General features: G+C 38.6%; 1 protein-coding gene across 1 annotated transcript in view; it reads right to left on the reverse strand.

The window, feature by feature from the left end:
• The window catches only part of PLCXD3 (phosphatidylinositol specific phospholipase C X domain containing 3), a 161,799-nt gene that overhangs the window by 52,978 nt on the left and 81,075 nt on the right, over positions 1-27,746 (reverse strand). The window contains exon 2 of the mRNA XM_082382457.1: positions 3,973-4,681. Coding sequence (XP_082238583.1) covers positions 3,973-4,681 — 709 coding nt within the window. The remainder of the gene's footprint in view (positions 1-3,972; positions 4,682-27,746) is intronic.

A 27,746-nucleotide genomic window follows, 5' to 3' on the forward strand; every position in this document is an offset into this window, starting at 1 on the left:
TCCCTATAGGCCTCACCACGAAAGCTGAAATATGTCCAAACCAAACCAAACCAAACCTCTGGATTTCACATTAACACCATACACAGCATACATGTTTTGTAATTGGTTTAAAAAGAGGCTTTCTAGTACTGAGACAAACTCCATTGAGAATGCTTACAGCACAAATATCATGGCCAGGTTCAGATATATTTGCAAGTCATTTGCATAATCCTAGAGAGAAAATAGTTGACTCTACCTATAGGGTCTTCATTTCTACTTTTTAAATTCTTTTCCCACTCTCTCTTTTCACTGGTAAAACTCTACTATTCCAGATATATAAGCCAGAGGCAAGTGAAAGGTTCTGAATTAGAGTAGATGGCTGAGGACATTTTGTCAAAATTAATTCCATGGGCTGTTAATAAGTGTTATCTGAAAAAAAAAATCAAGTGCTTGGAAAACATTGTATTAGTTAAAATTAAATAGGATTCTTCACTTAAATACTTGTTAGTGCCTTTTATATGCTAATGTGCATTGTGAATCTTTTGGGAGAGTTGTGTGGATAGATATTATCATTTTCAACACTCTCCTAACTTACCTGATCTTTATTCTACAAATCCTACTTTGGTAATGCTGTACTAAAGCATAAGTAAACAAAAAGCAGTTCAACGTATAACTTGCAAAGTTCTATTGCATGAAATTCCATAAGAGAGAAAAATGAAAGTCATTTATTCCTTGAGTAGATTTTCCTTCTTGACTTCCCAAAGGCTATTCCCTACACAGGTATGGAGTCAGGATATGGTTCTTGGCCAAATGCAAAGTAGGCAAATTGTATAGAAAAGTATTTTCCTAAGCATAGAACTATACAACAGAAGGTAAAGCTGGAAGGGAAGACTCCTTTCATGTCCAATATGTAAATGTTAGAAGTAAAGCTTTTTAAATGAAAGGTGTAGCAAGAATGAACAGAATTAGAGTCAACCATTCCCCAGGCCCCTCCTGTCCCCTCCCCACCTCTACTGGGGCTTCCTCAAAATCTGGAGGCTCTATGGGGTAGGTCTGAAAACAACACATTCTCATGTGTATATAACTCCCTCATTTTTTAAGTATGTAAGGTAAGTTGTTATTTATGAGATCAATTAATTTTTATAGAAAGTGGTTCTATTAAAGAAAAAGTCTTCTTGTTCTGATGAATACATTGATGGGACTAACTGAATGTAGGCTTAGGGCCAGGGAGAGAGGTGAATAGTTTGGTGCAATAATCTAGAGGAGAGTGTAGCGTCTCCACCGCAATATGGGGTTGGGGGAAGAAAACAGATGAGAAAAGGACAGGAAGGGGGTAGAGGAGAGGATTCAGTCAGAGGACTAGAGTCTAGGGTGAAAAGTGGTACAGATGTCATCAGAAGATATTCCAGGTCAGGAGATTTGTAATTCCAGATGAGTCTAAAATTCAACTTTAAGTCATCTACATTATTATGATTATAAAACCTCCCTTTTATGCTCAGATCTTCAGTAAAGTCTAAATAAACCACTATATAGAAATTGAGCAAGAAGCAAGTTTCATGTCTCAGGTTACAGAGGGTGGGACATGGATAGGCCACATGGAACAATCAATCCATAAAATTATGTAATCCAGAAGCAACAAGGGCTCGTTCCATAAGGATGTAAGAAATCTAGACATCAGCAGAAATCTTAGGGAAGGCTTTACACTTGCATAGAGTGTACAGTGAGGATCCCCAGTAAGGGTTGGGGATCTTACTTGAATTGAAAGAACAGGGAGATCCCAGCAAATACCTGAATAACAGAAGGAAGTTATAATTTTGCATGGAGGAATACTTCCTCTTCAAGGACCTGTGGCTTTCATTGCCAAAAAATGCAGTATCCCCCCAACGAGTTAACCTATATTCCTAATGATCAACTGGGTCTACTTGGATGCCTTTCTAGCGCTTTAAATTTAGCATAATCCTGATTGTATCTTCCCCCTGTCCTCCCCAAGTCCCTGTATCTTTGTTTCTTGCTTCTGTGAATGCATCCATCACTCATTCTACTTCTCAAGAAGAAACTTTATTCTCCCCTCTTTTCTTTCATTCACACCACATAGCTAAATAGTCATCCAACTTTTGCTGTCGCATACTGTCCCCTTCTACATTTTCTCACTTCCTCAGTTTAGCTTGCATATCCTTGCTAAAACAGTTTCAAGCACCTCTTAACTGCTTACTTTCTTCACTCCATCTACCCTCCATGCTTCACCAATTATCTACCCAAAATGCAGATCTGGTCAAGTCACTCCACCACTAAATATCATTTTCTAGCTCCCCATTGCTCATAGGATGCTCCCTGTAGCCTGGCTTTTAGCCACCCTCAGTGCCAGTTCCTAAGCTCTGGCCAGTGCCGGCTACAACCCCAGAGCCCTCCTCCACCTCACCTGTGATGACATTTTTTTCTCTTTTATATGTTATGATTTATTATATTTAATATGGTAAAATTTAGGTTCATTATAATTTAATCTCTCATCACTTTAGGTTGTACAATTCATTAACTATATCCTCTAGACTGTGCAAGAAGGATTTTAGCCTTCTTGCAAATGTATTCCTGCCCCACTACAAATTTCATCTGCCATTCTCCACCATATAGCAATTTCACCTCTAAAGGCCACCCACGGTATTTTCACCTCTGAATCTTTTCTCCTCATTTTCTTGTCTTTCCCTACAAGACCTTGTGCAAAACATTCATTCTCTTCCTCTTTACCATAATCCAAAATTATCAATTAAAGTTAAAAATAAAAGGTGTGATAGGAATTGTGTTTGTTCTTCAGTGTTTGCCTTGTTTAATACTTTAACTCAAAAGAATAAATAACATGTACAATGCTACATGTTGTATCAGGGGAATGAGTTACAAAGATCTTTGGTGATTGCTAATTACACCTCACAGGTGACCACTACCCTACATGTATGTCTGGGCTTGACCAATGGAATGCCTACTCTCTGGAGATTGATTCTTGCTAACAATGTAGTGTAAAGGCATAGAATACAGCTTGAGAAAAATGGTGCTTGAGTCTTTGTTTCATCATTCATTGTCCAAGTGGCTTTAGGCAAAACATTTCACTTCTCTGAACTTTAATTTTTACCTGTTATACAGTATCTACTTCCCAGGATTGTTATGCAGATCAAATGGAATCCAGTATGTGAAAATACTCTGAAAACAGTAGACAAAGGGCTTTGTAATCTATAAAATGCTATGCAAATGTGAAAAGGAGTGCTATGAAAAGATAACTGGACATGGGGTCAAAATGCATGGTGCAGGAATTCCCTGGCAGTCCAGTGGTTAGGACTCCATCTGTGCTTCCGCTGCAGGGGGCCCAGGTTCGACCCCTGGTTGGGGAACTAAGATCCCGCAAGCTGCATGGTGTGGTAAAAACAAAACAAAAACAAAAACAAACAAATAAACAAACAAAAACCATGGTGCTGTGGGTTGACCTGTGTCCTACAAAATGACATATTGAAGTCCTAATCCCCAGTACCTGTAAGTGTGACCTTATTTGGAAACAGGGCATTTGCAGATGTAATTAAATTAAGATGAGATCACTAGGGTGGGCCCTAATCCAATATGACTAGTGTCCTTATAAGAAGAGAAGACAGAGAAACAGGGAAGAATGCCATGTAAAGGTGGGTGCAGAGACTGGAGTGATGCATCTGTAAGCTAAGAACCACAATGGATGCCAACCATCATCAGAAGTTAACACAGAGGCATGGAAAAGATTCTCCCTCAAAGCCCTCAGAAGGAGCCAGTCTTGCTGACACCTTGATTTCGGGCTTCTAGCCTCTGGAACTGAGGGATGGTCCATTTCTTTTGTTTTAAGCTACCCAGCGTGTGATACTTTGTTGTGGCAGCCCTAGGAAACTAACTCACATGGGTGTGAATTAGCTCCATCACTTATTAACTATTTGAATTTGGGTTTAATTCCTTAAAAATTTCCCCTGATAACTTAAGGACACTTACCTTTCTGTGATCGTTTCTCTGAGACCACTGGCCACCCCTTTGACCACGGTGCTAGCTTTGGGGGTCAGCACCACCTGAGATATAAAAAATGATCCCTTCTTCCTTCTCTCAGTGATGGATGCCTGAAGAAACTGGATCAGTTTTTCCGGGTCTGTGGTGTTGGCCCAGGGTGCTGGCATCATCTGCCCAGGCCAGAGAAAGGGTACTTCCAGAGCCACTGGACTGTGGTAGAAGACCAGCACTTGGTAGTCCTTCTCCCACAGGTACTTTAGACTCACTTCCTGGGCAAAAATCGCTGGGCACATTTTATTTCCATAGATGTCTTTCAGCATTTGGACGAGTTTTTCATGGTGATACTTCTGCATCCCATAAAAGTGGTTGAAGTCCAAGAATACTACCTCCTTATGGTGATCTGTGAGGAATGCATTGATCTCCTCAAGGCCTTCATTGACTTTGGCACTGAACAAACCATGAGCAAAGTAGAGTTCATTGTCGGGGTCTCTGGGCTTGGTGGAAATTCGAAGATCAAAATAACGGATCCCAGCTCCTAGCTGACCAGTAAAGTTCATGGTTTGAGTGGCTAGCCATTTCCGCATCAGCTTTTTGGCCACAGTTCCAAACACAGAGACAAAATTCTGGACAGTTTCTGGCTGTTCAGGCCCCACTGGAGAGGCTTCGTCAATGTAGAAGCTGAAGGAATCATGAGATCCTAGAAGAATAACAAGGCACAATGTGGTTACATTTCAGTCCTTTGTCCTTCCCACCTTCTTTCCCTCTTGCCATGTCCATATCTCTCCCTCAAATGAGCCAAAGGAAATATGAAGGAATATTTACCTAGTACACTCGAATGTCTTAGAAGGGTCTTTTTTTATAACCTAGTATAGTACACGGAGGACTTCAACTGACCAAATGGTTTGTAAAATGATAAGGAAAAAATCCCAACTAATCAATTTTTTAAAATTCAAAAGATCATCTTCTACTTCTGTAAACCAAGAATTTAATATATTCATTAGGATTGGTTTTCCATATAGGTGGCATAAGTGACCATTCATAAAGTAGAATTTATAGGAACTCACAAGTTCCCAAATACTTTGTCTACAATCTTGCCCTTTCCCTCTATTTTGGGTTGATTGTAAGCCTAGAGGGCTTGTTTCAATGAATAAAGAAGACCTTTTCACAGGTAGATGATCAGTGTTACTTCCTGCACATTGGAAAGCACAAGAGGTCATGGGAATAAAGGAGGGGAGAAATAAGGCAAGAGGACGGTACAATTGCTGATATTTTATCATCATTCTTGACCCTGCATTTGGGCAATTGTGAATGTAGATGAAGTCAGGTACTTTTTACATATTGAATAAACAATTATTTTTTTCTTGCAAGTTAACACAACTGACAGTATTTAAAAATTAACTAGTAGACTATTTTCTTCACAGATATTTCCTCTCTACAGTGAATGCTCTCTTTGGAGTTGCTTCCAAATTTAGAAGAATTTCTTCCTAGGGAAAACCTATTTAATTATTTATTTTTGGCAGTTACAAATATCAAACCTCCAGAAATGTAGCAATGAACATGTGTATGATTTGCCTGTAAGTACAGAGTGCCATTTAAAATATGATTGGACCCAATAAAGGAAAATTATTTCATTTTAATTTTAGAGACACAGATGTAGAGAACAAACGTATGGACACCAAGGGGGGAAAGTGGCGGGGGGTGGTGGTTGTGTGATGAATTGGGAGATTGGGATTGACATATATACACTAATATGTATAAAATGGATAACTAATAAGAACCTGCTGTATAAAAAAATAAATAAAATAAAATTCAAAAATTAAAAGAAATATTCAGAAACATTACAGAGAATCTTCACCTAAAAGTTCTTTTAAATAATTTTTAAAGGTAAATGTAAGATTACCAGATCAAAATAAAGTTCTTCTGACTTTGAAAAAAAAAAAAAGCCTCCTTTATGTCTTGATAAAATTAAATTAATATATTCTGGATTTTTCACACATTAGAAAAGGCAGATGTCATTATTCCCCATCAGTTACTCAGGCTTCCTTACACCTTGTTGCTCACTCCTGATTTACATCCATTGAGGTACAGCTTTTTCTAGATTTTTCACTCTTCCAACCCAAGATGTGTACTTGCGCACACGCGCTCACACACACACACACACACACACACACACACACACACCTGTAAGTTTATTATCATCACCTCAGGGCCTTTAACTGTTAAGCTATTTGAAGCAAATTTTTTTAGTGATGCAATATTTATCTTTGTCTATATTCCATATCTATGTCAATCTATATCTCTGTGCCTGTATGTATATCTATTTATCTATGTCTAGCAGTAAACAGCCTACAGTAATCACAAGAGTATGGATTTTAGACACCATGGTGGGTTGTTAGAAAAAATAGTTTGAAAAATACTTTGATACCTTGCAAATCATAACCTTTTAAGACTTGGAACAGATAATTCCTCAGAATTATTGGAATTTTTCAAACAATGAAAGGTAACCCCAAAATATAGAAATGCCACATATAATTTCATCCAGAACTTTCTGATCTATTTATCTTTAGTAGATGGTATGGGAAGAAAATGTCAGCACTTTCTGGATAAGGAAAACTGTCAGTTTGGATCTGGCATTGGTAAATTTTGATAGGGATTTAAATTGCTGCATGTTGATTTATTAGTTGCTGTTCAGTGAATGGCTAATATAAATGAAGAAACTAAATTGTACTATGGTTTAATATACAGTAAGATTATGTTTTAAGAAAGAAATAAAAAAGTGAGCTTAAGAAGAGTTATAATGAAATGATCTAGGATTGGATTAAAATAAGTATAAATAAATAAATAAACCCTCAAAATACGGGTTAATTTATAAAATTTTAAATTAATTTACAGGCACGTGAAGAAAAGGTGGATGAAAGTAATTAGTTACTTCTGTAATCTAATAGAAGACATAATTGGAAGCACGCAGAAAGGGAATTAAATATGACTAGATTTCTTCTTTCAGAAATGAGTTGCTCCTTGTTTTTGACATGTTACTAGAAATATTAATTTGTTATTAAGGTCAAAATAAGGTAATATTAAAAATAAAAATTAAAAACAGATAACAGGCAGAAGGAGAAACCACTGATACCCCCACCAGTATTTGTTCTAAGCTAGATGACTCTGATGTGCAGGATTATTCACCAGATACAAATATTATTTGAAGAGGAGAATTAAATTATCAATCAACATAAAACACTATCTATGCATTTTGGGAGAAAATACATAATCTAACATCGGCCAAGAAAGAATATTTTCAAGACTTTTAATTTCATTTGGAATAGTAGTTCCTCCCCAATTTCAAAATTTCCTCTAAACCATGAAGCTTTCTATTTGTTTGAACTTAAAACAAAAATACAGCAATACTACTTTATGACTTTCAATAACAGAGAAAGCCTCTGGCCCAGCCCTGTGTCTTTAAAATCAGGGAGCCTGCCCATGAGCAAAACAGTGCTAAACACTATTTCTTTGTTCTAAATCCACAACCTGTGTGCCTTATCTGGTCTAATATTTTGCTTCTACACTGGTTCAGTATTCCTGTCCTCTCGTCCTCTTGTCCTCTTATTCTTCTTTTATCTACCGCCCAACCTCGTACCTTGGACATGATACTTAAAGTTGCTCCTTTGATTCTGAACTTAGCCTTTCAATTTTGGGTTTGATTTGTCCTCTTTACTCAGACAAGAGCTGGCCACTCCCATTATGAACCCAGGCCAGTCAAGTTCCTTTGCTCTGGCTCTGAATAAGTGAATGGAATGGAAGAGGTTATTTTCTTTCATTTCTTAGAAACAGGCACTTTTATTAGTTTCTCCTCAGTCGGCTACATCATTCCCTCATTCAGACAGTAGGCATACTTCTAAGACAGACCCTAACATTCCCTGCCATCCTGACATTTACATCTCTCTGTTGAGTGTGGGCCCAATCTAGTGACTTTTTTCTAATAAATTAAATAACACAAACATCATGGGATACCACTTCTGAGATTATGCTGCAAAAGACTGTGACTTCCATCATGCTACTCTCTCTCTTGCTGGTTTTGATGAAGCAAACTGCTGTGTTGCAGAGGTCCATGTGACAAAGACCTGGGAATGGCCTCCAACCAGCAGCAAGTTAGGAACAGAGCCCCTCAGTCCAACAGCCCTCAAAGATCTGAATCCTTTAATAGCCACTGAGTAACCTTGGAAGTACATCCTGCCCCAGTGGGATCTCGACTGTAGCCTTGTGAGAGATCTTGAAGCAGAGGATTCAGTTAATATTTGCCTAGACTCCTGACCCACAGAAACTGTGTGTTGTTTTAAGTGACTAAGTTTGGGGATAATTTGTTACATAGCAATAGTTAACTAATGAAAGCTATAACAACCCTTTGGGGTTAATGAGGGCATTTGAGGTCTACAAACCCAACTGCCTAATATAAGAACTTGAAATGTTAATGAAGAGAAATTAAATTTAAAATGTTCATACGCATCTCTCTATGCTTGTAAACTATGTATCAGCTAAGAGAAAGAGTGAAAGAAATCAAGTTGGTTTAAAAAGTTTTCTTGAATGGAGGAGTTACTCCATTCTGCATTCTGGTATGGATGATCTTAGATGTCATCTAGTCTAATCAGCTAGAATGCAGCATCCATTTTATTAACTCAACAGTGTAAGGGATCTGTGTGATCATCTCATTTTTATGGTCTCTTGTAGTACTGAACTTAACATCTCATCTTATCATTTGCTGTGGTAGGATCGCCCCCCAAACTTCCATCCCCTGTTATAGATGTCCTGTATAATCCCCTCCACTTGAACATGGTAAATATGAGGGATATCATTCTCATGATTATGTTCCAGTATATGGAAGAGTTTTTTTTTTTCAGATGTAATTAAGGTCCCTAATCAGTTGGCTTTGAGTTAACCAAAGAGAGATTATCCTGAGTGGACCTTACCTAAGCAGGTAAGCCCATCAAACAGAGAAAACAAGCAGCAGCAGATGTTCTATTGTCCTTAAGAAACAAAATACAATGTGGTAGAGAGGACCGTGTGGCAGTTGAAGCGATTAATAGCTCACCAAAGTGATATGAAAATTACTTTGAGCTGAATATATCTGAACAATCAGCAGCCACAGAAAGAAACATTATCTAAATTTAAATAGAGCCTCTGAAAATATAGTTACCATTGACTTCCCTCCCAGGGAGTTACTTGATTGGGGGAAAAAAACCAAAAAAACAAAAAAACAAAAAACGACACTTAGCACCAGAAGTGTGGATTCAGCTGCTTGTTAGAATTAAAAAAAAAAAAACAAAAGAACCTTCCATACTCTCCCATTGAAGCCCTATCTACCTCTCTTTTGTTAAGTTTAGTATGTAAGCCTTTTCTTTCTGGTTATTCCAGTGAGTTACTAGTCTCTGAGTGCTTCTGCATGTACACTGTGCATGCATAAATAAACATTGTCTTTTCTCCTGTTAATCTATCTATTGTTGATTAATTTGCAGACCACCAATCACTGGACCCAAGTTGGAAGAGGAAAAGATTTTCTTCTTATAAAGTGAAGAGTTGGCAGCTTCTAGGAGCTGAGGGCCACAGTCCTACAACTCAAAGAACTAGATTCTGCCAACAATCAGCAAGCTTGCAAGAGGATCCTTAGCCTCAAATGAAATTACAGCCTTGGCCAATACTTTGATTTCAGACTGATGCAGCCTGGTCTTCATATTAACTTAGGCAATGCAGTACTTTGAAAACAGCATTGAATGTGTTGGAAGACTAGGCTCGAATTCAAGCTCAGTTACTAACTCAAAGTTTAACACTGGAGGGTCATCAGATTGTTAACTCTTCTGGTTTTGGATTTTCCAATTTGTTCCATTAAGATACTCTCCACACCTACTTCATATGATTCTTACAAGGAAGAAACGAACCCATGTTCATGAAGGTTCCATAAAAGAACTATAAAACTTAAATTACAATTATTTTCATATGGTGATATACCTAGTCACAAAACATCTATTCACTTGTGGCTAAGAAAAACACTACCTAGACAAACACACATTGGGACATCTGTGTAAGCAGGAACGGAAATGATTTAAGTTGCAGGATTTAGATTTATGTAAATGTTTTTTGAAAATAAGATTCTTATCCATCACTTGTCTAAGATTTAGCAAATGTAGGGCAATCAACATTACCACATTTCTTGTTGCTTTGAACAGCAGCTAAATATTTACATTCTGCCATGTTAAGAAAATTGATCTGTTATGTATATTAAGTACTACCTCTCTTCCATTCAATATCTTTCCAGTATTATTTATAAAAGCTCTTTGAGATGGAGTTCTGGTTGGTCTCTCAGTTTGGCCACAGTTCCATTTCAAATTCTGCAAAATTATGGGTTTAATAAACATCAAAGAAAATGCATCAAGTTCATTTCATCTGTGAACCTTCAGAACAAGAAGGCCCAGGAGGCTAAGGTTTGACATGTTCATGAGTGTGCAATTCTGGTATCTATATCCTGATCTTAGAATTCAGGCTCTGACTCCATCAGTATAAGAACTGCTCCTCTCCTGGTCTCTGCAAGGCACTAAGCTTGCTTGCAAAAGTTTATGCATGGCACTCTGTATTTCTCTTTCCTTGCCTGTTTTATTCCTGTTTCATTTAGCACAGCGCCAAGGTTTTTAAGATTCCTGCTTTCTGGGAACAGGTTTCCTGTGTATTTGATATCTTGGTACCTTTTGTGATTATAAGGCCAACACCACAGGAGTAGGGAAGCATACTTACCTGCAATCTGTGAACCGAAAGAAGACTGCTGGATGAAGGGGTGAAAGAGTGTATTTAGCTTTTGACGCCCTTTTCTAAGGTAGAAGATAAGCAGGTGGTAGTATCTCCACTTTCCATGGGAAGAGACAGAGTTCTGGAGTGAAGTTTACCCATTGGTCTTCCCTTCATGAAAGTCTCAGTCCTAGTCTTCTTTTGCAACTTACATGTATTCCCTTCTCTGTGGCAAAGCCTTTGTTCACTCATGGTGGTCTTCCTTTCCCCTGAATTCACAGTTCGTCTAGTCTGCAGCTCCTTCTCATCAACCAGTAACAGTTATTAGATGTTGTAACTAATGCTCATTATGCTCATTGAATTTTTATTCAGTCTTTATATCTTGCTCTCCACCTGCAATCCCCCAACGTACATATTAATTTTAATCTAGATTGTAAGCTTCCCCAAAAGAAAAAACTATGCCTTATAATCTCCTGTGCCCACTACTGTATCCAGCTTTATAAATATAAAAACATTTGGTTCAAGTCAATGGGTCAAAAATTGTTCACATGGGATATGCTATAAAAGTAAAATCACTACTTCTACTAATAACCATTTTTACAGATCAGGCCATTATTGACCCCCTTTTTCTTTACTATTTCCTTTTAGATTTCTCAGAAAATTAGTCTACACAGCCTGGCTCTCTCTCCCTAACTTTGGTTCCATCTTTAACTGCTGTAATCAGACTATCATGATTGTAACTCATATAAAACCTCTGTGAAATATCCTCAGTGACTACTAAAGAAACTCACCAGCCTTCTGTGATCTCATTCCTAAATCCTAGCTCAGAGCTTAGCAGGCATTTAAGTTAACATTGTTGAATAAAGGAATGAGTGAATCCTGCTCAGCCTTGCTGGAACATTTGATACTGCTGTACTTCCTTCTTGAAATATTTTCCTCCTTTGGCTTTTTAGCCATGACTCTTTCCTAGTTTTTCTACTTTCTTGTAACTGTCCTTTCTCAGTCTCCTTTGCTGCCTCTTGCTGATCTTCCAACTCCTAAATGAGAGTGTTATCCAAAGTTCTATTCAAGACTTCAACTTGCTCCATGCTTCTTCCTAGGGTGATCTCATTCAATTCTTTGGCCTCATGCCTTGTAGTAGATCATAATAAATTGATACCATCCAATCTGACCTACATTACAGATTCCCTGTCTGCCTATCAGGTAACTAAATTTCATTGCTCCATGGGAAACTTAAACTTAAAATGTTTTAGATGAAACATAGTATCTTCCCCTTCAAACCTGCTCCTTTATATGTGTCTCTTTCATACTTATCTCATATTCCTTCCATCTCATCCTTGGATTCATCTTGAATTCTTACCTGCCCCTCAAACCTCACATTCAGTCAGCCTTAAAGTCCCATTGTACTGACCTCCAAATCCTCTCTCAGATATGGCCTCTTCTTTTCCATTCCATTGCCAATGGCCTGGTTTCCGGTTGGGACCACTGACATAGCTTTTAGGTAATGTTCCCTTTATCCTAGCTACTATCATTTAACCTTCCTCTTCAGGCATTATCCTGCCTCAGCTTCTAGAATGGATTTAATCTTAGAAAAAAAGCTATAGAATTGATTCCAGACAATAGAGTGGCATGTCTCATCAAATTCCTCTTGCTTTCTGTCTCACTTTCATTAACAGGAATCTTGTCTTGGTAACTTATCCAGTATTCAAGTCTTCTAAGGAAACTATTTTCTCTTATGACCCCCTCCCACCCTTAGGATACTGAAATTTCACCACTAAATGTTAGGCTGGTAAGTAGAACTTAGTTATGTGTTGAGTCTCTCTGCCTGTTGGTGTTCCTTCAATATCATTGACTCCAGAGTACTAATTAGTCAGCTCCATTCCCTGTTACCTTGTACTAAAATCCCTAAACACAACTCTGTGTGGACTCTGGCCTTGAGAGGGTACAAACCTGATTGATGGCATATAAGACTCTGACCTCAGCACATGATCATCTCTGCAGGTAGATCTGTACTGCCCCATTCCCGGTAGTACTTAATAAACAAAACCTACTATTGGTTTCTGACTGTAATAGAGTAGGGAAAATACACAGATTATGAAAAAGTATTAATTCTCAAATCACTTTTACTTGATTTGGAAGTCAGTCAATTCTCTCCAATTGTAACTACACAATGCTCAATCAGACAGAAAAAAATGTCAAAATTAATTATTTGGTTATTATTTGACAACCTACAATTAATCTCATTAATTTTTTTTCCCCATTGATTAAAGTGATCGGTTATTTGGATTTTTCAGAGACAAAGTCCAAACCTTGAGGAATAAGGATCACTCCTTATTCCTGTCATGTAATCTTGCTTCAGTCCTCCAGCACACGATCAGGGCTTTGTGGACAATACAAGCGATTTTGTGTCATCAGAGATAATGCACAATATGTAACACAAACCAAAACACTTCTAAAACTGAACAGATAATTAAAAACTACATGCTTGTAATTTAATATTTGTACTTCACTTGACATAAATGTATAGGAAATACAATTTTTAATATTAAATTAAACCCAACACATCTTGTAGAACACTGAGATTAATCCTTTTGTAAGGAAAAATCAAAATGATCATGCTGTGTTTTCTCCTTGGATAAATCTGTATCTTTCATATTGTGTAAAGCCTCACTCAGCACGACTCAGAGACAGTAAGCTGAAGTAAAGGAGGTTGGTTTCTTTACTTTTAAGTCTTTTGATCCAGGATCCCAGATGCTAAATTTGAGAAGCCTTATTACATTAATGCCTCCCAGTAGAGAAGCTCAATATTCATCACAATTTCTTTAAACTTGCTGGGTTGTTTCTTTAAACCAATAGATGAGCTGACAGTGAATAGTTTAGAGCAGCAGAGTTTCAGTCAAGGGGCAGAAAAGAAAGCCTGCTCCAACTGCCACCCTTGGTGAAACTTATTAAACCTCTTTTTCATATAGATTTCCTTTTAAGGACTATCAATAGGGCTGTCTGAAAAATAATTAAAAGACACCCCAAGGAATAAAGAATCCCTAAATTACTGCTAACTTCCCGTAAACCAGCTCAGCTATACATTCTCCCTCTCCACTACAGCATCTGCCTACACCATTCTCAGCCGAGAGTCAAATGGAATCATTCCCTGAGGTTCTGCTGTGTACAGGAGCTGCTAAGCCAGGGATAACAGTATCCCAAACTTCTAAATCTGCCAACACAGCATTGGTGAGGGCAGCTTCCTAAATGGGAAGGTCCTGAGACCAGGAAGAATCTATATATGAAATATAAAGATTTAAGAGGAAAATCAATAGAGCAGCAATACTGTTAGGTAATCAGAAAGACCAACAGACCCATCTGTTTCCCAAGAGAAGTGGTACTTAACCAGGGTTGATTTTGATCCAGGAAATATTTGACAACACCTGGAGATGTTTTGTGTTGTTATAAGTGAAGGGGGCAGTGCTACTGGCATTGAGTGGGTAGAGGGCCAGAGATGCAGCTGACCGTCCTGCAATGCACTGGACAGCTTCCATAACAAAGAATCAACCAGCTCAAAATGTCTGTACAGTAGTCCCCCTCATCTGCAGGGGATATGTTCCAAGACACCCAGTGTATGCCTGAAACCATGAATAGTACCAAATCCTATATATACTCTGTTTTTTCCTATACGGACATACATATGATAAAGTTTAACTTATAAATTAGGCACAGTAAGAGACTATCTGAATTGCCAGCATCAGTACTCTTGTACTTTCGGGCCATTATTAAGTAAAATAAGTGTTACTTGAACACAAGCACTGAGATACCATGGCAGTCTATCTGATAACCAAGATGGCTAAGTGACCAATGGGCGGGATATGCTGCTCAAAGGGATGATTCACTGCCAAGGTGGGACAGAGCGGTCAGCATGAGATTTCATCACACTACTTAAACACTGAGCAACTTAAAACTTATGAATTGTTCATTTCTGGAATTTTCCATGTAATATTTTTGGGCCAGAGATGACCTGGATAACTGAAACCTCAAAAAGCAGAACATCGAATAAGGGGGGACTACTGTACTAACAAGGTTGAGAAAGCTTGGTCTAGTTGAAACTGTACAGGCAGATAAACTAATTTCCAGAAGTAGAAACCAAACATGGAATTGTCTCCCTCTACCCACACACACATTTTCCCACAGTAAAACTCATCTCTCACATGCTTCTCATTGTGCCATTTTACTTTGAAGATATTCTGAATACTTACAGCAACTAAAACTATCACACATGAAGCACTGCTTTTTTTTTTTAACATCTTTATTGGAGTATAATTACAATCTTGTGTTAGTTTCTGCTGTATGATAAAGTGAATCAGCTATATGCATACATATATCCCTATATCCCCTCCCTCCTGTGTCTCCCTATCCACCCCTCTAGGTAGTCACAAAGCACGGAGCTGATCTCCCTGTGCTATGCAGCTGCTTCCCACTAGCTAGCTATTTTACATTTGGTAGTGTATATATGTCCATGCCACTCTCTCACTTCTTCCAAGCTTGCCCTTCCCCCTCCCCATGCCCTCAAGTTCATTCTCTACATTTGTGTCTTTATTCCTATCCTGTCACAAGGTTCTTCAGAACCAGTTTTTTTTTTTTAGATTCCATATATATGTGTTAGCATATGGTATTTGTTTTTCTCTTTCTGACTTACTTTACTCTGTATGACAGACTCTAGGTCCATCCACCTCACTACAAATAACTCAATTTCATTTCTTTTTATGGCTGAGTAATATTCCATTGTATATATGTGCCACATCTTCTTTATCTATTCATCTGTCGATGGACACTTAGGTTGCTTCCATGTCCTGGCTATTGTAAATAGAGCTGCAATGAACATTGTGGTACATGACTCTTTTTGAATTATGGTTTTCTCAGGGTATATGCACAGTAGTGGGATTGCTGGGTCATATGGTAGTTCTATTTTTAGTTTTTTAAGGAACTTTCATACTGTTCTCCATAGTGGCTGTATCAATCTACATTCCCACCAACAGTGCAAGAGGGTTCCACCCTCTCCAGCATTTATTGTTTGTGGATTCTTTGATGATGGCCATTCTGACTGGTGTGAGGTCATACCTCATTGTAGTTTTGATTTGCATTTCTCCAATGATTAGTGATGTTGAGCATCCTTTCATGTGTTTGTTGGCAATCTGTATATCTTCTTTGGAGAAATGTCTCCTTAGGTCTTCTGCCCATTTTGGGATTGGGTTGTTTCTCTTTTTGATATTGAGCTGCATGAACTGCTTGTATATTTTGGAGATTAATCCTTTGTCAGTTGCTTCACTTGCAAATATTTTCTCCCATTCTGATGGTTGTCTTTTCATCTTGTTTATGGTTTCTTTGCTGTGCAAAAGCTTTTAAGTTTCATTAAGTCCCATTTGTTTATTTTTGTTTTTATTTCCATTTCTCTAGGAGGTGGGTCAAAAAGGACCTTGCTGTGATTTATGTCATACAGTGTTCTGCCTAGGTTTTCCTCTAAGAATTTGATGGTGTCTGGCCTTACATTTAGGTCTTTAATCCATTTTGAGTTTATTTTTGTGTATGGTGTTAGGGAGGGTTCTAATTTCATTCTTTTACATGTAGCTATCCAGTTTTCCCAGCACCACTTATTGAAGAGGCTGTCTTTTATCCATTGTATATTATTGCCTCCTTTATCAAAGATAAGGTGACCATATGTACGTGGGTCTATCTCTGGGCTTTCTATCCTGTTCCACTGACCTATATTTCTGTTTTTGTGCCAGTACCATACTGTCTTGATTACTGTAGCTTTGTAGTATAGTTTGAAGTCAGGGAGCCTGATTCCTCCACCTCCGTTTTTCTTCTCAAGATTGCTTTGGCTATTCGGGGTCTTTTGGGTTTCCATACAAATTGTGAAGTTTTTTGTTCTAGTTCTGTGAAAAAAGCCATTGGTAGTTTGATAGGGATTGCATTGAACCTGTAGATTGCTTTGGGTAGTAGAGTCATTTTCACAATGTTGATTCTTCCAATCCAAGAACATATATCTCTCCATCTGTTTGTATCATCTTTAATTTCTTTCATCAGTGTCTTATAGTTTTCTGCATACAGTTCTTTTATCTCCTTAGGTAGGTTTATTCCTAGGTATTTTATTCTTTTTGTTGCAATGGTAATTGGGAGTGTTTCCTTAATTTCTCTCTCAGATTTTTCATCATTAGTCTATAGGAATGCAAGACATTGCTGTGCGTTAATTTTGTATCCTGCTACTTTACCAAATTCATTGATTATCTCTAGTAGATTTCTGGTAGCATCTTTAAGATTCTCTATGTATAGTATCATGTCATCTGCAAACAGTGACAGCTTTACTTCTTCCTTTCCGATTTGGATTCTTTTTATTTCTTTTTCTTCTCTGTTTGCTGTGGCTAAAACTTCCAAAACTATGTTGAATAATAGTGGTGAGAGTGGGCAACCTTGTCTTGTTCCTGATCTTAGTGGAAATGGTTTCAGTTTTTCACCATTGAGAATGATGTTGGCTGTGAGTTTGTCATATATGGCCTTTATTTTGTTGATGTAGGTTCCCTCAGTGCCTACTTTCTGGAGGGTTTTTATCATAAGTGGGTGTTGAATTTTGTCAAAAGCTTTTTCTGCATCAATTGAGATGATCATATGGTTTTTCTCCTTCAATTTGTTAATATGGTGTATCACATTGATTGATTTGCATATACTGAAGAATCCTTGCATTCCTGGGATAAACCCCGCTTGATCATGGTTTATAATCCTTTGAATGTGCTGTTGGATTCTGTTTGCTAGTATTTTGTTGAGGATTTTTGCATCTATGTTCATCACTGATATTGGCCTGTAGTTTTCTTTCCTTGTGACATCTTTGTCTGGTTTTGGTATCAGGGTGATGGTGGCCTCGTAGAATGAATTTGGGAGTGTTCCTCCCTCTGCTATATTTTGGAAGAGTTTGAGAAGGATAGGTGTTAGCTCTTCTCTAAATGTTTGATAGAATTCACCTGTGAAGCCATCTTGTCCTGGGCTTTTGTTTGTTGGAAGATTTTTAATCACAGTCTCAATTTCAGTGCTTGTGATTGGCCTGTTTATATTTTCTATTTCTTCCTGGTTCACTCTTGGAAGGTTGTGCTTTACTAAGAATTTGTCCATTTCTTCCAGGTTGTCCATTTTATTGGCATAGTGTTGCTTGTAGTAATCTCTCATGATCCTTTGTATTTCTGCAGTATCAGTTGTTACTTCTCCTTTTTCATTTCTAATTCTGTTGATTTGAGTCTTTTCCCTTTTTTTCTTGATGAGTCTGGCTAATGGTTTATCAATTTTTTTAATCTTCTTGAAGAACCTGCTTTTGGTTTTATTGACCTTTGCTATTGTTTCCTTCATTTCTTTTTCATTTATTTCCAATCTGATTTTTATTATTTCCTTTCTGCTGGTAACTTTGGGCTTTTTATTTTCTTCTTTCTGTAATTGCTTTAGCTGTAAGGTTAGGTTGTTTATTTGAGATGTTTATTGTTTCTTGAGGTAGAATTGTATTGCTATAAACTTCCCTCTTAGAACTGCTTTTGCTGCATCCCATAGGGTTTGGGTCATTGTGTTTTCATTGTCATTTGTTTCTAGGTATTTTTTTATTTCCTTTTTGATTTCTTCATTGATCTCTTGGTTATTTAGTGGTGTATTGTTTAGCCTCCATGTTTTTGTATATTTTACATTTTTTTCCCTGTAATTGATATATAGTAATTGATATCTAGTCTCATAGTGTTGTGGTCGGAAAAGATACTTGATATGATTTCAATTTTCTTAAATTTACCAAGGCTTGATTTGTGACCCACGATAAGATCTATCCTGGAGAATGTTCCATGAGTACTTGAGAAGAAAATGTGTTCTGTTGTTGTTTGATGGAATGTCCTATAAATATCAGTTAAGTCCATCTTGTTTAATGTGTCATTTAAAGCTTGTGTTTCCTTATTTATTTTCATTTTGGATGATCTGTCCATTGGTGAAATTGGGGTGTTAAAGTCCCCTATTCTTATGGTGTTACTCTCGGTTTCTCCTTTCATGGCTGTTAGCATTTGCCTTATGTATTGAGGTGCATAAATATTACAATTGTTATATCTTTTTCTTGGATTGATCCCTTGATCATTATGTAGTGTCCTTCTTTGTCTCTTGTAATAATCTTTATTTTAAAGTCTATTTTGTCTGATATGAGAATTGCTACTCCAGCTTTCTTTTGATTTCCATTTGTATGGAATATCTTTTTCCATCTCCTCACTTTCAGTCTGTATGTGTCCTTAGGTCTGAAGTGGGTCTCTTGTAGACAGCAGATATATGTGTCTTGTTTTGTATCCATTCAGCCAGTCTATGTCTTTTGGTTGGAACATTTAATCCATTTACATTTAAGGTAATTATCGATATGTATGTTCCTATTCCCATTTTCTTAATTGTTTTGGGTTTGTAATTGTAGGTCTTTTCCTTCTCTTGTGTTTCCTGCCTAGAGAAATTCCTTTAGCATTTGTTATAAAGCTGCTTTGGTGGTGCGGCATTCTCTTTGATTTTGCTTGCCTGTAAAGTTTTTAATTACCCCATTGAATCTGACTGCGATCCTTGCTGGGTACAGTAATGTTGGTTGTAGGTTTTTCCCTTTCATCACTTTAAATACATCCTGCCACTTCCTTCTGGCTTGCAGTGTTTCTGCTGAAAGGTCAACTGTTAACCTTATGGGGATTCCCTTGTATGTTGCTTTTCCCTTGCTGCTTTAATATTTTTTCATTGTATTTAATTTTTGATAGTTTGATTAATATGTGTCTTGGCTGGTTTCTGCTTGGATTTATCCTCTATGGGACTCTCTGTGCTTCCTGGACTTGATTGACTATTGATTGACTTGTGATTGGCTTGATTGACTGTGTTTGTGTTCTCCTTTTGCAGGCTCCAGGTTCGTAGTTCCTGTTGTTTGGTGTCTGCCCTCAGTGGGTAAAGTTGGTTCAGTGGCTTGTGTAGGCTTCCTGGTGGAGAGGACTGGTGCCTGTGTTCTAGTGTATGAGGCTGGATCTTGTCCTTCTGGTGGGCAGGACCACGTCTGGTGGTCTGTTTTGGGGTGTCTATGAACTTATTAAGATTTTAGGCAGCCTCTCTGCTAATGGGTGGTGTTGTGTTCCTGTCTTGCTAGTTGTTTGGCGTGGGTGTCCAGCACTGGACCTTGCTTGTCATTGAGTGGAGTTGGGTCTTAACGTTGAGATGGAGATCTCTGGGAGAGCTCTTGCTGAGCGATATTACGTGGGGCCAGGAGGTCTGTGGTGGTCCAATGTCCTGAACTTGGCTCTCCCACCTCAGAGGCTCAGGCCTGACACCTGGCCGGAGTACCAAGACCCTGTCAGCCACACAGCTCAGAAGAGAAGGGAGAAAAGAAAGAAAAAAATAATAAAATAAAATAAAATGTTATTAAAATAAAAAATGTTTAAAAATTATTAAAATAAAAAAATTTTTAAGTAATAAAAAATAAGGAAGAAGCAGCCAAACCAGTAAATAAATCCACCAATGATAACAAGTGCTAAAAGCTATACTAATATACAGATAAAAATCAGAAACTAGTCTGTCACATACAGCAAACTGCAAGTCTACAGTTGCTCCCAAAGTCCACTGCCTCAATTTTGGGGTGATTCGTTGTCTATTCATGTATTCCACAAATGCAGGGTACATCAAGTTGATTGTGGAGATTTAATCCGCTGCTCCTGAAGCTGCATAGAGAAATTTCCCTTTGTCTTCTTTGTTTGCACAGCTTCTGGGGTTCAGCTTTGGATTTGGCCCTGTCTCTGTATGTAGGTCACCCTCTGGCATCTGTTCTTCACCCAGACAGGAGGCGATTAAAGGAACGGCTGATTAAGGGGCTCTGGCTCACTCAGGCCGGGGGGAGGGAGGGGTACGGATGCGGGGCGAGCCTGCGGCGGCCGAGGCCGGCGTGACGTTGCAACAGCCCGAGGCGCGCCGTGCGTTCTCCCGGGGAAGTTGTCCCTGGATCACGGGACCCCGGCAGTGGCGGGCTGCACAGGCTCCCGGGAGGGGCGGTGTGGAGAGTGACCTGTGCTCGCACACAGGCTTCTTGGAGGTGGCAGCAGCAGCCTTAGCGTCTCCTGCCTGTCTCTGGAGCTCCTTTAAGTGGTGCTCTTAATCACCTCTCCTCGCGCACCAGGAAACAAAGAGGCAAGAAAAAGTCTCTTGCCTCTTCGGCAGCTGCAGACTTTTTCCCGGCCTCCCTCCCGGCTAGCACCGAAGCCCGAGCCTCAGCTCCCAGCCCCGCCCGCCCCGGCGGGTGAGCAGACAAGCCTCTCGGGCTGGTGAGTGCTGGTTGGCGCCGATCCTCCGTGCGGGAATCTCTCCGCTTTGCCCTCCACACCCCTGTGGCTGCGCTCTCCTCCGTGGCTCCGAAGCTTCCCCCCTCTGCCACCCGCAGTCTCTGCCCACGAAGGGGCTTCCTAGTGTGTGGAAACCTTTCCTCCTTCACAGCTCCCTCCCACTGGTGCAGGTCCCGTCCCTATTCTTTTGTCTCTGTTTTTTTCTTTTTTCTTTTGCCCTACCCAGGTATGTGGGGAGTTTCTTGCCTTTTGGGAAGTCTGAAGTCTTCTGCCAGCGTTCAGTAGGTGTTCTGTAGGGTTTGTTCCACATGTAGATGTATTTTTGATTTATCTGTGGGGAGGAAGGTGATCTCCGTGTCTTACTCCTCCGCCATCTTGAAGGTCCAGCCAAAGCATTGTTTTTGAGTTTGTTTGAAACCCAGCAGAATATGTGGCTTAGGCACTTATTTCTACCAATCTCTTGATTTTTACCTCATAATTTCTTTCAATTGTTCTGACAGTTCTCAAGATAATCAGTAAATTTTTCAGGCTAAAATTAAACCATGCAGATAAGTACCTTTTATTCATTGATCTCCATCTCCACTCCAGGAACTTCTGTGTGGCAGGAGTTTTGCAGAGACTAGATTTGTCTAGTTCTTATTTAACTTACTTAATAAATTAAGTGCCTGTTTTGTGCAAGACACTGTGATAGGAGTTCTGTGTGTGGCTGAGAAGAGGTGGGCAGTTGGGAGATGAAAATAACGGCACTTATCAAGCAAAGGAAGGGAAGGTGGTTCCTTCTATTAAGTATTCCTTATGCCTCATGTCCTGCTCTGGACTATTGAGCATTTGGTAGACATTTATTGAGTATCTATTACATGCCATGCATTGGGTCAGGGATATGGAAATCAAAGAGTACACACTTGATCCTTGAACAATGCACACGGGCTAGGGGTGCCCACCCTCTGTGCAGCCAAAAATCTGCGTATAATTTATAGCTGGCTCCCTGTACACTTGGTTCCTCTATATTCGCGGTTCTGCATCTGCCTACTCAATCAACCATGAATCACGCTATACTGTAGTATTTACTATTGAAAAAATTTACATATAAGTGGACCCAAGTAGTTCAAACCCATGTTGTTCATCCTTGTGGAATTCATATCATAGTGGAGTGAATTAGGCAAGAAAAAAATCACCATTATTACAAAGTATGATAAATGCTGTAATAAACTATATGTGATACTTTTTGATAAAATAGTTGTTCAGTCCTGAGCTGGACATGATCTTCTAGAGATCCTTGATAACCAAAGATAAAGGGTGAGAATAATACCCAAGCATACGCAATCATTAAGGCTATACTTTTTCAATGTTAATGTGCATATGGATCACTTGAGGATCTTGTTAAAATTTGGGATGGGGCATGAGATTCTGCATTTCCAATAAGCTCCCAGGTATTATCAATGCTGTTGTTTGAAGGACCACACTTTGAATAGCGAGGAATTAAGGTAATATTGGCATCTCTTGCTCATCAACTACATACCCATTACACCGTCTTCTCTCCTCAGTTTCCTATGCTTCTCCACTCCCAGTTCCCATCTTTTCACACACACACACACACGCATGCATAGACACACACATGAATACATACATACACATTGATGCACACACTTCTACTTGTGTGACTTCCAAGTTTGGAGAGATGTCATAAACACTGTGTTGTGGGTTATGAAAGAAATGTGGCAAAGATCAGGGAGAAAATGGCATACTTTGTTGATAATGTTGGCCTTGGCTATTTTAGCAGAGCCTAGAGAAGAACTCCAAAGGGATCTTTGTTGGTAAATAATGTGGGAAAGAACCAGAAGAAAACCACACTTTCTCTGGTATTCTGCTCTGCTTCAACTCCCAAAGGTCCAGGACAGCCCAAGAAAGACAAGACAGTCTGTACCTAAGAGAGAGATGTACTTTACCTAAGAGGAAACAAGAAAATCTGTTTTGCACAGCACTGTCTGGTTCTTCCTCCATTCACTGCCCCCAAAGATGCTCCATGAAGTCGAAAGAAATCAGACTCCCAGGAGCCTTTAGTAACATGTAGCTCAGGGTCCTAAGGCCCCTCAGGATGGGACTCCCTTTGCTTGCTGCACCCCAGCTACACCAGCCTTCTTTCTGCTAACCAAATACCTAAGCTCATTCCAATTTAGCCCCTGTGCGGACTCTTCCTTCAGCTCTGCCCCTAGTTGTTTGCATGGCTGACACCTTTTCATTCAAGTCTTACTTAAATGTCATCTTCTTAAGTAGACCTTCCTGTATCTAAAGTATCTAACTCAACCCACCCTCCCTGTTAGTCTTCAGCACATGATCAAGTTTTATTTTCTTCATAGTATTATATTTATCACCAACTTCAAGTCTCATATTATTTAATTGCTTATTTGTTTATTGTCTACCTCCCCCCAACTAGAATCTAAATTCCATGAGAGTAAGTATCTAATCTGTCTTGCTCACTATTGTATCTCTAGCAAAAGGCACAGCAATTGGCACATAAAAGATACTCAAATATTTGTTGTATAAAATAATATCTTTCCATCTCTGTAAACCTCAATATCTTAATCTATAAATGGACAGACGATGCCATCTACATATAAAAGTATAAAGTAAAATAAATGATAAGCACTAGACATGGATCACATAAAATACTTCACAAATATTAGCTTTTATCGTCACTATTAATTATTATTTCTGCATTATTAACTCTGAACACTAAGTGCCTGGCACATAGTAGGTTCTCACCAAATACTGGCTGAGCAAACAAATGAATGAGAACTGCACCAAAAAGTTAGAAATACTGTGGCTGCCAAAAATTCTTAGTACTACTCAATGGAAATATTGTCACAGCATCCAGGAGTGCCTAAGATAGATAAATGTGTTTTAAAGTCCTCTCCCTTATTGAGTCCCTGGACCATGAGTTCCCTTTCCTGTACCAGATGCAGCAATGCCAAGAGCCACCATCTCTGGAAGGCTCTGTTCCTAACCGACATGCCATTCCAGATTCTTACCACAAGTATAGGTTCTCCTGAAATCCAGAGCCAGAACCCACGTGTAGGGGGCTCAACTGTAGGGTAACTTACTCCATGACCATCTCTTCTCCCCGTAGTTTTATCCTTGGGACAGGTACCTAAATCTAACTGTGCACGGCAGGCATTGAAAGAGACGCAAAGCAGATTCAGTCATATTCAGGGAATATGCATCATAAGGGAAAGGAGAAAAGTTGGGAAGGCAGATGTGGTTGTCACACAGTCAGCCCTGTCTTCCCACTGCTCTTTAGGAGCTGATTGTTTAAGACACTGATGTCTTTTTAATGCCACTTCCTTCCCTGTATTCTACCGCCTTCCTGGGATTCTCCACTAAAACCTCCCTGTAGTGTCAGACTCCAGAATTTGGGGCAGCTTTGAATATCTGTAAGCACAGGAGCAGCTCTGGTTACCTGGACAGACAGAAGAAATGTACTGGGGAAAGGGAGGGGCCAGAGTAGATAAAACCAAATCCCCATCACTAAAAGCAACTATTCTGAATGAAGAATCTCTACTGTGTTTTTCCCTCTAAGAAAGCAAATATGAAACATGGCAAATAAACAGTCCAATTATTATATTCTCTTAGATTTGAGAGCCAGAAGGCCTCTGAAGCCTATTTAGCTTTGTTCTTGCACGTCTGACACTATTGGTTTTCCTTTTATGAATAACGAAAATCGGAAATAACACAACATTACCCTTAATCATGTTTGTGCCACAGAAATAACGTCTCCTTGAAATACAAGCCTTTGATTCTATGATGCCCTCACAAAACACCACTTGCCAACAGCTGGATCTTTTTTTTCTTTTATCAAAGAAGTGTTTGAGGCATGGGGATTATTTATTCCTCCTGTCTTCCTTCCAATCTCCCTTCCTCTCCCTCCAGACTTGAGATCTGAGATCTGTATGTGTAGAGAAAAGCATACCTCATCTTACTTTCCAAACTCATGGCAAAACTAAAATAATAAGCAATGTCTGTAGATCTGGTGCACACATACACACTGGTTTATAAAAACTAGAACAGAGGTACCATTATTAGACCTAAGAAGATTCTGAATAGCATCACCTTAATGTTACATGATATTTTGTTCCATAAATCCAAGAACACACATATGTATTACATGCTATATAAACATGCCCAAACCACTTACCCCAAAGTACATATTTGTTATAAAGCATTATTTCTTGCAGTAGTATTGGTTATATAGAGTATCGATCAGGGATATACAGTGTTGTCTTACTTTCAAATGAAAAACCCATGACTCTACATTGTATCTAAAATGGGTAATGGATGTTGCTATTTGTGAAATGAAAATATTGCAATGACACTCAAAATGTATTAACTGAAAACTAACTTAGTATTTCACAAGCACCTAGTATGTGTCCTGTACCAGGCTAGCAGTCAACAGAAAAATGGACAGCCATTCTCTGCCATCAAGATCTTTCTTAATCTCTCATGGTAAAAAAATAAGACAACAATGGAAACTTGGGAACAATGACACCAACAGTCTCATCTAGGGCCTGGTGATCCTGCTGTCCACCAGCTTCACCCTCCTGCCTCTTCCACATCCCAACATACATATGTTGATTTTATTAGCTGCAAAGCAAATGTGGTAACATTAAGGGATAGATTAAAAAATAAAGAAGATATGCAATTTCCTACCTTAAGAGAGCTACCCTAGAGAAAACTATCCATTCACCCATATATTCTTTTAGTCTGTGTTCATATGCATTCATATTTTACATAGTGTGATTGGTGTGTACCAAGCACATTGGATTAAATCATCAATGTTTTTCGATACTATTACATAGTCTTCAAATATTGTTTAAATGATTGCATTATATTGCACATGCTAATACATACTTTAACAATTCCTCTATTAGTATGCATTTTTGAGTTTCCTCTCATATAAATTATATAAAGAAACGTTCTTCATTTTTTTTTTTTTTTTTTTTTTTTTACAATAAATTGTCAGAAATTCAGTAGACACATTTTTGGGATGATTTAACAATCTTTCTTCCTCTACTTTATCACTTCTTCCTGCATCCTCTCAGAGTTGTGTAACTACCTTAAGAGAAGTAAAGGACACTAAAAGCTGGCTGTGGAAGTCATGGCAGTTATGAGTGGGGAAAATTACAGTGGCAATGGACTCCTTTTCCACTCGCTCCTGACAATGACACTCTTCTAATCCCATACCTTTCTCAGTCAGCTCCCCCCTAGGACACAGGCATTTCTTGTTTCAGTTTTGATGCCTCACACCTCTATTTCCTCATGTATATTCTTTTCTGCCAGTCCTTAAAGTGTCTACCACTCAAGACCGTACCTCAAAGGCTTCCCCATGCCCAAAAGCCGTGATATTATCTGCACCTGTAGGCACACTATTTAGAGCACACACAGAAACAGACACATCCCAAACAGCTCTTTTACTTCTTAAGGAAATTCTTTTATTTGAAAAATCTTTTTTATTGTGCCAGACTATTTGTATTGTCTTCTGATAGGAACTGTTCGGATTGGATTTAAATTGTGGTCAAGTATGTACTCCATGTTCTTATTCACTTTTGGTGAATGAAAGTTGGAATGATCTCCCATGGTAACCAGTCATTTTCTAGTGATCCCAGGTTGATATAAAAACAAAACAAAACAAAAAGTAACAATAATAAACCCTGTTATTTACTGTATTACACTTGTTAGAGTTTAAATTTACTTAGGGAGTTAACACTCGATCACACAAGATTGCAAATAATTAAAAAAACAACTCCCTAATTAAAAGTTATTTATTTTATACAAGCCGAGCAAATACTTTGTAAGTGAATAAGCCCAAGATTAGATCATGAAAGTCACAAATTCTGTGCAAACATAAGAAAGGGATCGCTGTGAGCTGGCTCTATTTCTGTGTCGGAACAGGCAGAACAAGAGAAACTATTACGGCCACTTTTTTTTGCATTGGACTTGGAAGAGTCAATTCAAATCAGCAAATATATTTTGAACACCTGCAATGTAAAAGGAAACAGGCTAAACACCATGAAGGATATGAAAATAAATAAGACAAGTTCTAGCTCCAATAAACTCAAATGAATATCTTTAAAAGAATAGTCCTTACCTTTAAGGAATTTTAAATTAAAAATTCTATAGAATACTGCCAAGAAGGCTATTATTTTACTTTCCACTATTCATTTCTCACTGCGAATGTACTTGAATTGCAGCATATTTGAATTCGCTGAATTAGCTTCTTGGTCATAAAAATTTTTCTCAATACATTTGAGGTTACTAGTCCTATGAAGTGACTTGTCCCAAATCACACAGTGTATCTGTCAGAGTATCAACAGAAAACATATGGAAAAATCCAATTAGGATAATTCAAGGAGAGTTTATTTATAAAGGGATCATGTGGACGGGGTAATGTATAGTCTCAAGGCTAGTAACAGCTGAAGAACTGTTGCCACTTCTAGGCTGCAAAGAATAAGGATAAGGAGTGTTACCAGAAACTGGTAGAAGAGGGCTGTAATGAAGGCTGCCTTGAGAGGGACAAGGAACTTCAGTGAAGGGACTCACCAGTCTCAAAGCAAGCTCAGAGAGGGATGCAGAGCAATAAATGCCCCAACATCACTT

This window comes from Balaenoptera borealis, assembly GCF_965194805.1.
Source record: "Balaenoptera borealis genome assembly, chromosome: 2".
Classification (NCBI taxonomy): domain Eukaryota; kingdom Metazoa; phylum Chordata; class Mammalia; order Artiodactyla; family Balaenopteridae; genus Balaenoptera; species Balaenoptera borealis.